The 16,875-nt window shown below is 44.5% G+C and overlaps 1 protein-coding gene across 3 annotated transcripts in view; it reads right to left on the bottom strand.

Moving 5' to 3' along the window:
* Nucleotides 1–514: 514 nt before the first annotated feature.
* Nucleotides 515–16,875, bottom strand: part of LOC119181593 (nucleoporin 35) — a 42,448-nt gene continuing 26,087 nt past the window's right edge. For all 3 annotated transcript variants that reach the window (XM_075875911.1, XM_075875909.1, XM_075875910.1), the window contains exons 4-8: nt 13,882–13,912; nt 13,306–13,369; nt 9,985–10,041; nt 5,395–5,464; nt 515–907 (exon numbers count right to left, since the gene is read on the bottom strand). In XM_075875911.1, coding sequence (XP_075732026.1) covers nt 599–907; nt 5,395–5,464; nt 9,985–10,041; nt 13,306–13,369; nt 13,882–13,912 — 531 coding nt within the window. In that variant the 3' untranslated portion in view covers nt 515–598. The remainder of the gene's footprint in view (nt 908–5,394; nt 5,465–9,984; nt 10,042–13,305; nt 13,370–13,881; nt 13,913–16,875) is intronic.

Genomic DNA, 16,875 nt, shown 5'->3' with positions numbered 1-16,875 from the left:
AAAGCGAAAGGCTGATTTGGTATCTCTTAATTTGCCGTGACGAAATGAAAAGGGCGAAGGGTCATGGCTCGCTGGAGCATGCTGAGTGCATGGGCATAGAAGTAGCAAACGACAAGGGGCACGCACCACCTTGATGAACCAATGCACATGACTCGAATTCCGAAATCTCACCAGCAGCTAGAGCTACGCGGACCGCCAGTGACGCACACGGGTGTTCGCTTAATAGTGGAACGTACTGTACAGGATAGGACATGTAGCAGTCACTGCCGCACCCGTCCGGACTACAGTGACCCTAGGGACTTGAACCGCACTTCCACGTTCCACCAAGCAACTACAGATTTTTCTGCGACCTACCACGACTTAAAGCCCCTTGATCCAAGCAGTTGCGCCATCTATGGGTATATCTGGGAACCAAGGCTGTGAATGCTGGGCGTGACGGGTCATCTGTCGTCACACCCAGCGTTAGAACAGCTCTGTCATAAAAAAACACGAAAAATAAAAAGAAAGCAGCAGCTGGTAAGAACTGTCGCTTTTATTGCAGCGCTAAGGACCACAGGCAGGGCTAAAACCAAAGGGTGCGGCGAAGATGATGGCGCTGCTACCATCCAAAGAGATACTCGAGCGCTCGTGATGCCATCGTCGTGTCCCGTCGCGGCGTGGGAATCTCCGGTAGCGTCACCTGGCGCCTGCTGGCAGAAGCTCGGTAGGCCTGCACCAGCGGCCGGGCCTCGATGCCAGACACATTTTCCTTGGACGAAGACACCTGGTCTGGCTGATCGGGCGACACGCAGGCCTTGACACCAACCATAGTGTGGGCCCCGAAAACCTTGCCGTTCTTGCTAAGCGCCTTCTTGGCCTGCAGCCGCGACTGGTAGCACAGGTGCATCCAGTTTCCCTCAGAGCTCACCTGAACCACGAAACGTAAGAAAGAAAAACCTTACAGCCTCGTTCGATGTGCGAAACATTGAGGGTGATGGCACCGAAGCTGCCATGCAATTGCCATCATGAACTGATGTCGTTACAAGTGCTACACAAAAGTTTAATCTCTTAAATGCTCGTTCAAAGATAAGAAAGTTAACACAAATTCCAAAGTTGTGTTTTAATATGCTGAAAGTTTCAGCTTATGTAGTTGAGCCATCTGCCATATCACTTACTGATAAGGTTATGACTAAAATTGCATCGCTAGGACGTTGATTAGCAGCGCACCCAGGCGAGCAGGAAGCTACCAAAAGTATTCTGTCAAGCAAAATAACTGCGAGCTCATGCCAATGGTGATATTGCTGAGGCACTGGCTACTACACTGAATTTGCCTTCCGCAAAAAGAGGCACAACCTTGACAACCTACCGAGTCTTGATGCGATTTCAAGTGACAAGTGTGGACATGTTCGCAGCCGTGATGATATATGTCTGTCGATGGCGTGAAGAACTCCACAAAGTAAATAATACCAATAATTGTTGGTGTTCAATGTCCCGAAAACTCGGTATCATTATGAGGTATGTCGGAGCAGTGGGTTCTGAAAACTTTGAATGCTTGGTGTTCTTTAACATGCAGCCAAATTAGGTAAACAGGAGTCAAGCATTTTCTCCTCTATCAAAAATCCGACCATCATAGCCGAGCTACAGTCTCACAGCTCAGCACTTGGGCACCATAACCACCATAACATACACTCGATTATCGTGGCGGGCCTCCTTGAAGTAAAGGGTAAAGGACATTTTGCTCCAGAAGATAGAAGGCTCCAAAGAATTTTGAGACAAATTTTGCGGAGAAGCTGGAATAGCAGGTATACATGAAGTCAGATAAATAAGTTTGTAAAAAAAGAAAGCTGATACAGAACAATCCTGAGGCTGAAATGGTAGCTGCTTCCAATCTTTTTCAGCGGAAAAAGGAGCGAGGAAGATTGCGGCACTCCTCGGCATGTCGAGCAGTCTCTCAAACAAAAGAGTTCTTTAAGAATCAGATGTACCACGAGGTTCTCGCCAATATAGAAGTACACAACATAGGTTGTGCCACAATACTGTAAGTCTATAGGCAACAAAAGGGAGTGCTCGGTCCCAATCGGAGTGATTACAATGATATCGTATCACCATGAAAGAGTGCTTTCGAAGCGCTCAGTCGGGCCATTAGTTTCCAAGCGGTACACCGCACTTTTGTGGCAAACGATTCAGCATTCGTCAAGCGGTGCATGCCTTTAAAGCACCAGAAATGAAGGTAAGCCTCTATGGCTCAGGAGAAGTACCATGGTGCAGAACGAATTTAACAAAATTGGTGCAAAGTCACATGCACTGGCCGTCGGAAGAGCGGCTGCTTAAGCATAGCAAGTCAAGTGAAGTGGCCTGCTACGATAATCATCCAGTAATCACCTGCTGAAGAGGATTGTATCCATTACTATGTTATGCCAATTGCAGTACTATGAAAGAATTCGCCAGGGCAGGAAAGGTGCTGTGACAGAAGACTTGTTTGAAACGCACAAATTTTTGGCACTGGGCATAGGAGCGTGTGAACTTTTGCACATGAAGATACACACTTTCGACTGATAAAATCAGATGTAGTAAAGCGTAGGTCTTGAAGAGGTCGTCGTGCCCACTTAGTGCGTTTGAAGGTAAAGCTTTGCATACAACACCACAGACACGGCAGAGTATGAGCAACAATCAGACGGGTTGTTGCGGTGACAAGGGTGCCTACTGCAAATACAAAAGAGAGTAGATGATTTGTGGGGTTTAACATCCCAAAACCACCATATGATTATGAGAGACGTCGTAGTGGAGGGCTCCGGAAATTTCGACCACTTGGGGTTCTTTAACGTGCACCCAAATCTGAGTACACGGGCCTGCAACATTTCCGCCTCCATCGGAAATGCAGCCGCCACAGCCGGGATTTGATCCCGCGACCTGCGGGTTACAAAAGAGAGTAGCCTGGCTGCAAAGAGTACAAGATAGTTGCAACCAGACCAGTAAAGAATGTGGATGTCATTTTTTGATAGTTCAGGGGTTCAGCGAGCAAGTCAGTCAGATGGGTCCTTACAGGTTGACAACTAACAAAGGGCATGGTCATCAGTGACAGGGTTGCCACTGACTTTCGAGTGAAATTTGCCAAACAACAAACGAAAGTTCCCCCCCTCCCTTTTTTTTTTTTCAAATATGGCCAAAAGAGTCACCACTCTAGCTATCTGCAGTGTGCCTGGTAATAAAAATTGCTAATTATGTACAGCCCCATGGAGTACAGTACCACCCATAACCCGTAATTATATTGATGTCTTTCAATGCCGGTCGAATCACCCGATTCACCATGGGAGGACTTAGTGGGCTTGGAGACACAACATCCACTTCAACAAGAAAGCACTGAGAAAGGACATTATTGCACCAGCAGCGTCCCTGAATGCTAGCGCCTCATAACAAAAGCTCGTGGTGGTTTCAGTTGTAGTGAATACAGGACGCAGCAGTCGCTACAAGAGAGGGGCAGCGTGCGTAACCTAACCTTCTTGCAGATTTAGAGAATTCATTGCAGTGGAATTGTGTGTGCGATAATCGAACAACTTAATCACAAAACAACAGAAATGAATTCGAAAGTACCGAGCAACCGTCCCAATGCTTGCGCCACGCTTTCTGTGCGGTCATGCTTACGCTACACACTCGCCTCTGTCCAGTTTCTGAAGGCTGCCCCGAAGAGCCTACTTCTTGGCAGGTCCGAAAAGTATGGTAACAATACACTTGAGCTCTACATACCAAATTAAGGGGTACTGCAGCAGTGAAGAAGTCGGCAAGCAATTCAGGACACTTGGAGCCTCACCGTCACCAAGACATTTCTAAAGCGAAACTTAAATCTGTTAAAGCACCTAAAAAATAAGTTTAACATCATCGCCTCGTGGCACACGAAGCAGTCCAGCGAACTATATTTTGTGAGAAGTTGTTGGCGGGCGCAGCAGTGCACCAATGTCTCTGAGATCTCGGTGAATTCAGAAAATATGAGAAACAGGACAGTCCTGTTGAACTGCACATGAAGTGTGCCTTCCACTGGTGTGTTTAAAACTACAAAAATACAAAAAAATTGTCTCCCGATGGTTTTGAAGACACTGAGCTAACAATGCATAACCCTGCCAACACCCAAGTCGGAAATGACCAAAGATACACCACGTGGCCATTCATAAATTTAGGTCGCCACAGGCATCTCAAATTGGCCAACGTGGTGAAAAGTATCCACCAGTGGCAGCCCTGATCAGTGACTATCTAAAAAGGGTGATCACCCAACATAGCCAATTTTTTCCAACGGCTCAAATACTCATAGCCAAATAGTCTTTCTCTAATACCTAGTAAATAAGCTTCGGCTTTAGTCAGGGCACTGCTCACATAGGCAATGACATATTCATCAAACTCCTATTTATGTAGTATAAGTATAGTGCCGACTATGATGCCACTGGCAATGGCATAAACGTTAGTAGGGCTGTTAATTTGTCCTATAAATTATATAAACACATATTGCTCATGAAACTATTCCTCTTCTAGTTGGGGAATAGCTATGTGTTAGTAACGAAGAAATTATGGTGAAGCTGGCAGTGCCTGCTGGTGAACTCTTGCTTATATATTTCTAGGACAACACCTGCCGTTTTGCAAGGACCTCAATGAGATATGAGGGGAAGTGCACAGCCCATTTTCACTTATTCCATAAATATCTAAAACGCAGGTGAAGTTATGTAGCAGAATGTTAAGCATGGAACAATTCCAGCTGTAGATAAAGATATCTAGTTGAAAGAGCTGGTCTAGCATAACATTAATGGAAATGTGCTTGACAGATATGCACAGTAAGTGATAACAACACATACTGAACGTACACAACACTGTGTGCCAACAATGGATGGCAATTTTGTGTTTTCAGTGCCTTATTGTTCAGCCAAATGTAGATTTCAATGTCTGAACGAGGCCACTGTTAAAATGCAGATGAACCTGGGTGTACAATGATGCACTGAGGCAGCTTGAGGATCGGTTAGGTTTATGGGTTTTTATGTCAAAAAATGGCTTATGCTCCAACGATGCTGTAGTGGTGGAGTTTACAAAATTTTCACCACCTGGGGTCCTTTAACGCGCATCAACATCACACGGTAATAGGCCTTTAGCATTTCATCTCCATCGAAACGAGACTGCCGTTACTGGAACCAAATCTACATCTTTCAGGTGAGCAGGCAAGCACTATAACTTGGCTACCACAGCGGCCGTGAGCTTGCGAATTGTTTGTTTTTAAATTTAGGCCTGCACCAGAACATACACACTAGCAAACAAGCAGCGTGCTACAACCAGCCTTTCCATATCCAAACGAAAAGCTACATACATTTACCCACAACAACACAAGCCACTTTGCAGTCATCGCCAAGCCAGCAGTGAATTCGTTTTCTGGGCACTCACCTTGTACTTGACGATGGTGCCATACTGGGAAAACTGCTGCAGAAAATACGAACTAGCAGATGGTGGAAACCTGCAAACATTTGGAGCAAGTGAGCGTGTGGTCTTTCTGTATTTTTGCTCTTCCAATGTAGAAAAGAAAATGACCAAATTTGAATGCATCCCTGCAACCTGCAGCCACTACAATTCCAACTTAATCTAATGGGTTTTTAAACTGTATGAAAGAACTCCCAATAGATGACAACTAAACTACATCATATCTAGCATTCTTTCAAAAGACCTAACCAGACACTTCAAACGTTTGCTTTTAAAACAATGAACACACCACATCACGACATACAGGCATCGCGAGAAAAGAATTCTGGCCATCTACCCTCCAACTCATTTACATAAACACTTCATAAACATTGCTAAAACTTCCCTATTGAAAAAACCAGCATCACTGGGTACCAGCGTCTAGTGCGATGCCTGATTATGGGCGCAGTATCGCGCTGGTACTGGAACGCTGGAGCGGCAGCGTCTTAGTAACAGCGCTGGGTACTCTGCCCAAAATGGCTTCACAGGGTTAAAATGAGGGGTGCCCATTCGTCATAAATAAATAAATATAGAAGTAAAAGAAGCAATATTGCACACATTCACAATAAAGACATGAAAAAAAATTAATCGCCCCACGACAGGATTCGAACTTGTCACCTTCGAATTCCAATCCGAATACTCTACCTTCTAAGCCACGCCAGAACATGTTGGTTGGATTGTAAAATGATGATTATTCCTAAGACCACGCCGTTCGACTTCATTCTTACAAGTTGCGCAGTCAAGATTGACGCGATATTCCCTTCCAAATTACAAGTGCGTTTTGATTGGACAGTGGCGAACAACTTCCGGGCACCGAATGATGTGTGGATATTGGCAAGAGCGCAAAGTTTTTCAAAGAATCTACATCTTGACTTTGAAAAATCTCAAATTGACTGGAGGAGCAGCCACAGACTGTCGGCTGTTGCTGCCGATATTTTTTTTTTTTTCTTTTGATAGCCACCTCTCGCACTTGCTACTGGTCAACATGTACAGATGATTTAAAACAAATTGTTCGGTACATATGCGCCCACACGACTTAATACTGAGTATTTTTTTCGCACAAGCGACAATATAGCAGTATACATCCGACGTGCCAATGTACAGATTTTGCAGTCATATCAATACCTGCAACTGAGAAACCGTCGAAGAAAATACTAATGCAATCTGCTGAAAAAGTATGCCAGCATGTTAGTTCACTAAGGCGTACTAATTACCAACTCAAAATTGTGTGTTCTTACATACGAGCCAGAGAAGTACCGGCTACTGCGCTCGGAAAAAAGCTTTCGGTGACAACCTGCATTGCTGAAAGCACGACACATCGATCGTCGTAGCTTGTTGTACGTGCACCGCACACGCGATGAATTGGTTGATTTAGGCTCAAAGATGTCTAAACTGTACTTTACAGTCATTCTTACACTTTAGATTTGTGCATACTCAAAGCAAAAAGCACCGGTAGCATGTACACAAACGTGGCTGGCACGATAGGCCTAATGCTCGCTGGGACGGGGCACTGGGCGAGGCCGCTCTCGATGCAGCTGAATTGCGAAGCTTAAAGTTTCTGCATTTGAGCTTCGCAACATTCTAAGTGTTACCTAAACTGTACCTAAGAGGAGTACCGGCTAACTGCAGCCGGCAGCTTTCGGTAACAGGCTGCGTAGCTGAAAGCACGACACATCAATCGTCAGCGCTCTTTGTGCGGACATCGACACACGGAAAAATAGTCTATTTATGTTCATGGATGTCTAAACAATACTTTACAGTTATTCTCACAATTTAAAATTGTGTGTACACGGAGCAAGAAGCACGGATAACATACATCGACGCGGCTGGCACGGTAGGCCTAATGCTCACTGGGCCGGGCACTGGGTAGACCGCACTCGATGCCGTGAGTTAGGAAAGTTGAAGTTTCTGCATTGAAGCTTCGGAACATTTCTAACTGTTACCTGAAGTGAGTACAGTCAAACCTCAATATATCGAACACGGATATATCGAATTATTGCTTATATCGAACGGTTCCTATATCACGTGGGAAATCGCATGCATTATTGATTTTTTATTTCGAACAAAGTTTGACATATAATGGATATATCGAACTCAGCCACCCCAAACCGCCCGCGCTCCATTGACAGGCGGCTTTCCCGCAACTCTCGAAAGTAGCGGTAGAGCGGCGGGCGTTTACGAATGCTGCACACATCGATGGCGCCGAGAGCGCCACTTTAACGTAGCGGCGTACGCGCGCCGCAGCCTTGCTGTAGAGGTTCTTAAATGAGGAAAAAGAAGAGAAAAGTGCGGAGCTATTATCGTCTTTCAATACGAAGGCACCGACACGGCTTGGCGTGGGGGAAGGGGGAGTGGGAGGTAATGATTAAGGAGGAAAGTATAGGAGGGAAAGGACGCAGACGACTGTCTTGGACGCGGCCTGCGCTGCCGCCGGGAAAGGGAAAGCAGTCAGCCAAGCCGGCATGGGCGCGCCATGTGCGCGCTTTACACCTGGACTCACGCCGCAGCCTTGCAGCTTGCAGTCGTTGCAGTCTCTATGGTGTCAACGGCACACTGCGCACTTGTTGCAAGCTCCACCACCGTAGACTCGGCAAGCATCGGTCGTTGTGCTCGCAGTGTTCGTGCGTTCGGAGTTAGGCCTGTAGCCAAATGAAGACTCTGCCGAGGTGGATCTCGCAAGCGCTGATGGTGCCCCGCTCCCGACATCAGCTGAGGTCGTAGCTGCCTTGGCCCTTGTGCGCCGCCACTGCGGCGCGATTGAAGGCACCGGCCTATCACTTATGGATCGCCTGGGATCGCCTGGACTATATTGAGGACGCAGTCGTCAAACAGGCCATGGCCAACAAAAATCAGGCTACTCTTTTTCAATATATTAAACCAACACAATAAATACTATGTTTGAATCTTCAAGTGAGTATTTACCGCACCACGCTTGAACGGTTCGTTGGTTGTTTTCAGCAAGCTGTTGACGCATTTTTTTCGTGATTTTTTTATATAGAATTCTGGATATATCAAACTATTTCGCGATCGCCGTGCCGTTCGATATATCGAGGTTCGACTGTAGAAGGATAAGCATGGCCTGACATCTATTTACGCGGTGTGGCGGAATCAAACGACAGCTGCTTCTCTCACCTCCGCTGGGAAACCTTGCGAAGCAATCGAGAGAGCTCATTTACGTTTAGTTAACTTGGCAGCATAAACAATTTCCTGTTTCTGTTAGGAGTGGCGTCCAGCTCCAGGCTTATATACGCTGCAACATGAAATCATTACAGCAATACACAACTGATGCGAATATGGCGGGTATACACGGGTCATGCGAAAAAGGTGCATTAATTGCTGCGATACGTACGTTCACCGCAAAAATTATGTATGCTCGGGATCTGTTAGGGCAGCATCTCCCCGTGCCGTTGAATCAAGTGTTTTATATTCAACAACACCGATACATACCACGGCACACGCTACATAAATGTGCACGCTGCGCTGGTAGAAACAGTGTGTGCTTCATTATTCACCAGCGCTTGCCAGTGAAAATTCCAGTGCTTCCCAGTGTGCACCAGCATCACAGTGATTAAGCCAGCGCCCCTACCAGTGTAAAACAGCTATTTCCCAGTGTGCCCAGTAAATTACCAGTTACTCCAGCGTGTACCAGTGCCAAAAAACATACTGGCCTTACGCTGCGGATGACGTTTCTTGGAATATGATTACAGCAAAGGACTAAAATGAAGCTATTCAAAATGTATGCATCATGTTAAATGATAATGCATTCCAAAAAAAGTTCTTCAAAATATGTGCATCGTGTTAAATGATAATGCATTCCAGTACTTCTAATTTTGGTAGGCCACCGAGGCACACACAACTCTGTCCAGAGTGCATGAAGGGAGAACTACATTCCATAAGAATGTAGTTCTACTACACGAGCATCAAAGTATTATGAATAAGCAAACCAAGCGACTATTCAGTAGAATTCATCTCGTTAATACAACACTGTTCATTCCCTTTTCAAGCATAGTGCAGGCCCCAAATTAAGTGTATGTGCTGAAGTTATGCTCATATCAGACAAAAAAAAATTGAGAGAGAAAGCAGAAACAAAACACAATAGATTCTCATTAAATAGAACCAGAAGGGAGCAGGAAAATTCGTTCCGTTTTAACGGGAGTTCCACTTTCTGAGACGACAGGGGGTGAAAAATACAAGAAAGGAAAGCAACCTTGTCAGAAGAATTTGTTTCATTTAGGCAGCGGTTCTATTCAAAAGATTTTCACTTACCGAAAGTCCAATGTAATGCATTCTAATCAGGGTCGATTTTCTCATAGTTTTTTTTATTTGTTTATTTGTTTGCCTTTCAGCCTAAAATACCTAAACCTAATGGCTTCTTTTTTGGTGCATCCACAGCTGTACGACAACTAGAGAAACGATAGTAGCATGCCCCTTGTCCCCAGCAATACACGGAGGCAAGCCTCGAGCAAGCCAAAGCATGCAAGCCCGGAGAGGCGCAACCTGTGTTGCAAAGGTACGCACCCGAAAACAGTGACCCACGTTTCTTCAGGATGGCTGCCGGGTGAATGTGTCAGGTCACTGTGCAAAAAAACACGCGCAAAGAGGACATCAACTATAAACACTACAGATACGCTGTAGTAAACACCACAGTAACCACTGCACTTGTGGCTTGGTTAATGCAGCGTTTACTGCACAGCAGTAAACGCTGAATTTTCACTAGCATTCTGAATCCTCTCTTATATCTAGCCGACGTTCAGATCTTTCCACCATAGTTTCCTAAACTACAGAGGACTCTGGCATTGCAATAGTTCAGTCTCCATGGAAATTAGATTTTGAACGCACTTGTGACTTGGTTTATTGCTGTGTTTTGGTTTGGTTTTGTTTTGAATAAGAGAACACGCCACTGTGAACTTTACGACTGTTGAGCCCAGAAGGTTAAGGTGGTGAAGCGCAACTGCTCAACATTTGCCGATTGTTGTTTCGTGACAAAGCAGCTCATGCCATGCGAAACCAAACGGAGACAAAAGTACGAAGGCTACGAAAATTTGTGTACTACCCATCATTTCCATGCTGGCTGAAGCATGCGTTGCAGCTCCCATAGACACTAGCGCCAGAGCTCCCTCTAGTGTATTTATAGGAAGCTCTTCGCTTTCTACCACATACAGAGTACGTAACACCTTAAGGTTCCTAGCTGATGAAATTTTAGCTGATGAAACTTCGAAGTTAGTTTTCAATATAATCCACGTTAGCAAGAAGTTAGCTCTATTGTGACATGAAGCTGGCAGAAAAGATCGGTATCACTGCAAGCGTGAAGCAATGAATGCGATAGAAACAATTATAGTATAAGAAGTAAGGCTAAGAGCTAACTCTTTTGGGTCCAACCTTGCATAACTACAGAACGCTAGTGCAAGAGATTGCAGTCGCTCCTGGAAATGAAGTGGTTTTCATGCTGCCTTGCATATCAACAAAGATCAGTGAAAGCACTCCACCACACACACAAGCCATCTAGCTGGATCTATCAAGATAGTGTGCACCAGCACATTTATGATCAAAGTTCACACTTGCTTCTCAAGTGGCGCAGCAACCCCCCTCCCCCAACGACGCTGAAATACAGGCGGGGCATTCCCTCTGCGCTTGACAAGTAATCGACTCCTGGCCTCACACGAAGGCTTGTGAGAATATTCGAACAAGTATTACGGAATTCGAATTCGCTCTGATTCGAATGTAAATTGTTGAAATTTTCGAAGTATTCGGAACAAACGAATAAATGTATATTAATCCACATGTACCACTTTGTAAAAGTGGCTTCGCTGCAGTGGAGTAGTGCGAAGCCGTGAAAGCATCTATTTAAATGTACATTAGTTTGTATGTAATCTCCTGTACACATGGTTTCACTGCCGTGAAGAGGTGCAAAGCTGTAAAAACCATTCATCAAAAAATTCACAATGTTGCGAAACCCCACTTTAAGATTAAATGAACCCTTGGATCGATTCATTTTTTTTGTGCGAAGCAGCTCTGTGTAACACTGTCCCTCCATACACCCACATCAACATTTTTAGAGATTGTCAGTTGGGTAAGCGAGCGCGGTCGCAGCGGTCCCCTACCATATCCCGAGCAGCGGCGGCGCTGCTTTCGCTTTGGGATTGGTGAAGGAGCGTCATCTGCTAACTCTGCATGCAAATCAACAGAAAATTAGTTTCCAGCATAGATTTTGCATAGAGCAGCTAGATGAGGGCCGAATAAATAATACTTAGTGATAAATAATGGCCGTTCCTATACCTAGCAATTGTATGATTAATTCCCGTGAGGTGCAACAACTTATAATGTACTGGCTTGGACAGATATCAGACATTTCTCCACTACTGCCTTCTCGAGTGATGACCAATAGCAACTGTTTAGCTGTACCTTGGAGAACTGACAGGTCAAGGGGCCCTGTGGTTAGTATTTGCTGGCGCATTAACGATTTAAAGGGCCATGCACCAGGTTTGACAATTTTGAGCTGACAAGCGCAATGCGTAGACGAGGCATTCATCAGCACCACTGCCAAAATTTTCAACGCTACGCACTGCGGAAATGGGTCAAATTTCAAGATGAACGCTGCTCCCCTCTGCCAGCGCACGCCTAGAGAATGAGAGCATGACGTGGGCGTATGAATGGCCCTACGTACACGGCAATGCAATGACGTTGGTCCTCTACGTAGACGACTCTGCTCTGACGTTGTCAACAGTATACCACGTGACATGGCAAAAATTATTTACCACAACATGCGTCGTTTATGCATTTGTTGCTTCAAGAGAATAATAAAACTTGAAATAAATATTGAGACGCAATAAAAAATTTTGCGCATTTTTTTTAAATTTTTTCCTGTGAAATGCTACGAGATGCGGGGCTAATGTGCCAGGGTTTCACATGCGTTCGTGTCCCCGCGGTCAGCGCATTAAGACCGCTGTGAAACGCTCCTACGCATTCGCGCACTCATTGTACTCATCTACACCACCGCGTATAAGCCAGCGTTTCAAAACCATCCCGCAGAAATAGGCAGAAGACCACAAAGTAACGCTGGTCAACAAAGCAACGCTGCTCGCGTGCTCGGGGGTTGGACTTGTTCGTGCTTGTCATGCGTACATGACCTTATGATCGAATGCTGGAGAGGGTGGGGAAGAAATTTGGCTTGTGAAGGCTACGCGGAGGAGCAGCAAGGGTTTTGAGCTCGCCTTTTCTCATCCTCGTTTCGAGCCACTTCAAAAAACCTGTTTTCTCCGCTCGTGATGAACCGATTCGAAAAATTTTTGTGGCAAAATGTTCCTCATCGGACACCCAACAACTTCCACTGTCTAACTAAAATTCGGTATGGGGCCTGGTGAGTGGCCCTTTAAGGGACACCCCTCGTCCTCCAATTCTTGTCAGATTTTCCTTAACCATACAGAAGCCGCCTGTTCGGGTTTTCAAAGTATTCAAAAATCATATTAATCAATGAGGTTGGTTGGTTAAGAGTAGGGTCGACTAGAAAATTAGGCTGAAAAACATATTAAGCAGAATCGTATGAATAAGATTCCGCTATATTTACCAGTCCGAATTGATTCAGCATTTAACATCAGTGCAAAGCAACACCATATATTTGAAACGGAGATGACTGTGAATATAATTTGTAAATCAGCACCCATTGTGTCTATCAAGTATGTGAACATGTGTCCCTCATCACTGCTTTCACAAAAGTTGAAGTTTAGTGTTAGTTTAAAAGGGTTTGTCTTTGTTTCTGCTTGCAGCCATTTTCAAAAGCCTCGGAACCTTTATGGTAACTTCAAAGATAGTGAACTTGTGTAGAGTGTTCCACAAACTTACCCAGGACTGAACAGAGTGTCCAGCTGACCAGAGACATTCGCAGCGTTGGACTCGTGCAGCACACCTACACAAACAAGAGCCTGCATATGGTCTCAGACTTTCACAGTGATCATTTTAGTCTGAATTTAACTAGAAATATGAGCACCAATGAAGACAACTTCTGAGAAAATTTCACTTCGGAGATTTCGCGTAATATGCGAATTTTCAAGTCACACTAGATAACAAATGCCCAAAACTTGACAGCATTTAGGCAGACTAAATATGGACAATGAGTCAGTTGCCTGCCAAAAACCAAGAAATAACAGAACTAATGCGAAAAAATTGCATTTATATTGAAGCAGAGTCAGGCTGAAGAAAAAATTTCTGTTGAGAGGACTCACAGAGACTCGAACCAACCCATGAGTCAGAATGAGTTTAGCAGAATTTCAGGCAAGTTTGAGTCTGAGTGAGCCCCATGAAAGAGATACTTTGAGTGAGACGGGTGAGTTTTGTTTCCCCTACAATAGTACTCGGGTAAAGCATTTCAAAACAAAAATTTTTGGCGAAAGGTTGTTTAAGAAATTGTGAAGCCCTTACTTGGAGAACTCTGGAAGAAAGTGTCTTGCACCTGAAGGCAAAAAGAAAAAAGAAACAAAGCAATTGAAAATTGCATTATAGTCCATCACACTATGCCAAAAACTCACAGCTAGATTTAAGAAAAGCTCATACCAAAACCTTGATACATTTTTTAGTGGTCATTCAATCAGTGATCCCACAGGGAACTGCTGATTTGGAGCAATTTTCGGAGCAGTTAAATTTTCGTTTTGGAGCTCTTTGATGCAGTAAAATATTAGTTTTGGAGCACTAAAATTTTAGTTTTGGAGCATGTAATCGTGCTATTAGGAGCATCTTGGAGCACTAAAATTTTAGTTTTGGAGCATATAATCGTGCTATTAGGAGCATCTTGGAGTACTAAAATTTTACTTTTGGAGCATTCTGGAGAAGGTAATCTTCCAATTAAGAGCATTTTGGAGCAGTAAAATTTTAGTTCTGGTGCATTTTGGAGCAGATAATCTTGCTACTAGAAGCATTTTACAGCAATCAAAATTTAGTTCTTGAGCAGGTAATCTTACTATTAGGAGCCCTTCAGCATAGGTATACCGTCAAACCTCGTTATAACAAAGATAAATGGGAGTTGTAATTACTTCATTAAAACCATTAGTTCATTATAGCCATTATCTATGCTTGTTGTGGACAAAGGATGGTTCGTTATATCCATTGTGAGGAAATTTTCCCTTCGTTAAAATGAGGTTTTCAATACATGGGCATCGATGAGAATTTCAAGGGGAATTACAATTGCTTCGTTATACCCATTAGTTCGTCATGTCCCACTTCGTTATAACGAGGTTCTACTTAGCACGAAGCAACGCGAGAAATGAACGTGAGCTCTCTACTGCTCGACAGTGGTGCTCCTAACATGAAATCAAGTGCACATGCGTGTGCACTTCATTGGATGCCCTGGATATCGTTGTTAAATGGGATTCTAACTTCAACAGCAGCAAAATGTCCTTGGAACCCGAAAATCTGGTTATCAAACCAGTACTTGAGGCCTTTCGCAGTCTCTCACCCTTTTATTTTACAAAATAAACAATATGTTGTGCTTGTTCCATGTTGGTTTTGTTCCTACGTGTAATACTGTATTTACTCGTGCATGAGCGCACTCGCATAATAAATGCACCCCCAACTTCAGTCATCAAAACTTGGATTTTTTTCCCCCGCATAATAAACGCACCCCCTACATTCATCCCCAGCAGTCCCGCTTAGCGCCTACTAACCCTTTGGATCTCTTCCGATTTTTCGTTATTATGCCGACCCCCCTCAGCTACCTCGGCTCACTCCCTTCGCCCATTGCTGCGTGCCGTATTGTTTTTCTTTCTATCTGTACGTGGCACGTCCCCAGTCTTCTTTATCTGTGCGCCACAGCAGGGTTCACGAATTCGAGTGTAGAGACATCGTAGCTGATAAGCACACAGCGTGCAAGAGCGAGTGAGCGAAGGTCACAAATCTGCCGGCGTGGACCGACGATCACTTCTTGTGAATAGAAAACTTTATGGTCCAATGACGCGCATGCTATTTTCGAGCGACGACGACAGGATTTGCTGTCGCGAAGGGTCATTCGTCGCTATCGCGTCTCAGGTTTCTGGAAAACGAGAAAAAATCGATTGTCACCCAGAAAAGATTGTGAAGATTTCCACAACATGGTAGCACCCCCGATACTCGCCTTGCTTGTTCACTGTGCATACAGAAACATCACATATGAAAGTGAGGTGCCGCATGTATTTTGTCATTAATCTTGTTATCGACGGCTTGTTTTGATGTTTCGGGGGTAGCTTGCTGCGATGTTCGTGACTTGCTATAATGACAACAGCATCCTCATGCGAGGTTGCCGTGAAGTTGGCAAAGTGCGTCGTAGCGCACGCTTCTGGGCGCCCCACAAGGTCACAGTATGTGCCACTGTTGCGGTTAAACTATTACGAGGAAAGATGGCCACAAAACTCTTTTATGGCGTGTGCGGGCTGCGCGGGGAGAACTTGCAGAAGATAGCGCCATCAACCACCGAAGATGAGTAAAGTGCAACAAGAAACCTATTGCCAAACAGTCTATGCGTATGCAAAAAGCTAAGAACTTTTTTTTTGCATTACAGCATTTTTTACCCATGCCGAAAAAGTTTTCATAAAATCTGCCACGCATGATAAACATACCCCCAACTTTGCTCCGTTTTTTTTTCTAGGAAAAAAGTGCGTTCATTACGCGAGTGAATACGGTATTCTTTGCTGCAACCGGGTTTCGTTTGTGATTAGAGTACACATATATGGCGTTGGCGTACTTGAGTAAACCGCGGCATAACTAACACCACTGAAATAACAGCCGTGAACAGTGACATATCTCTAGCTTTCTGCTATAGTTGTGCTCATTGGAGCTTTGGTTACGGTCCCGCAACAGAATGAGGTTGAATTTCATTGCTCTGCAGAAGTGCTGGCGGCCAATTTTTTAAAAGCGGCAACGGCCTGTCCGCAGGAAGGTAAATAATTCTCTTATTAGACTCGACCACTGTCTGAGGTAATTAAAATGTTAATTAATGTTATTTAAATATCGCCACAATTACAGTGTCCAGCGATTTCAAGATTTCCGACGTCGTTCCGGCAGCCACATAAAACTGCCCTGTAAGCCGCATACGGCCTGCGAGCCACAGGTTGCGCGCGCACCCCTGAGATAGACGATTTGGGTCAGTTTGGTGCAACTTACATTGATTCTATCTGGTTGGCGCAGGAAATTTCGTTTGGGGCACTTTGGCCCAGTTGTCACAGCAATGGGAACCCTTCTCAATGGTCATTCAAGCTTCAGCGGTAATGACAACTTAAATGAGCTGTCCTTTGTGCCTGTGACGGGGCCTATTTACTTGCTCAATAGAGTGACATGTGACACCAATAGCTTCGTTATATATGAGAAAGAATTTATTAAAAATGCATACTTGTTGCAGTGTATCAGTGGCAAGACAGTTCTTCGTTTACTTTGCTGTGACTGATAATT

This window comes from Rhipicephalus microplus, chromosome 10 (assembly GCF_043290135.1).
Source record: "Rhipicephalus microplus isolate Deutch F79 chromosome 10, USDA_Rmic, whole genome shotgun sequence".
Lineage (NCBI taxonomy): Eukaryota > Metazoa > Arthropoda > Arachnida > Ixodida > Ixodidae > Rhipicephalus > Rhipicephalus microplus.
The sequence above is the reverse complement of the archived record's forward strand: the minus strand, read 5'-3'. Positions and strand labels throughout refer to the sequence as shown.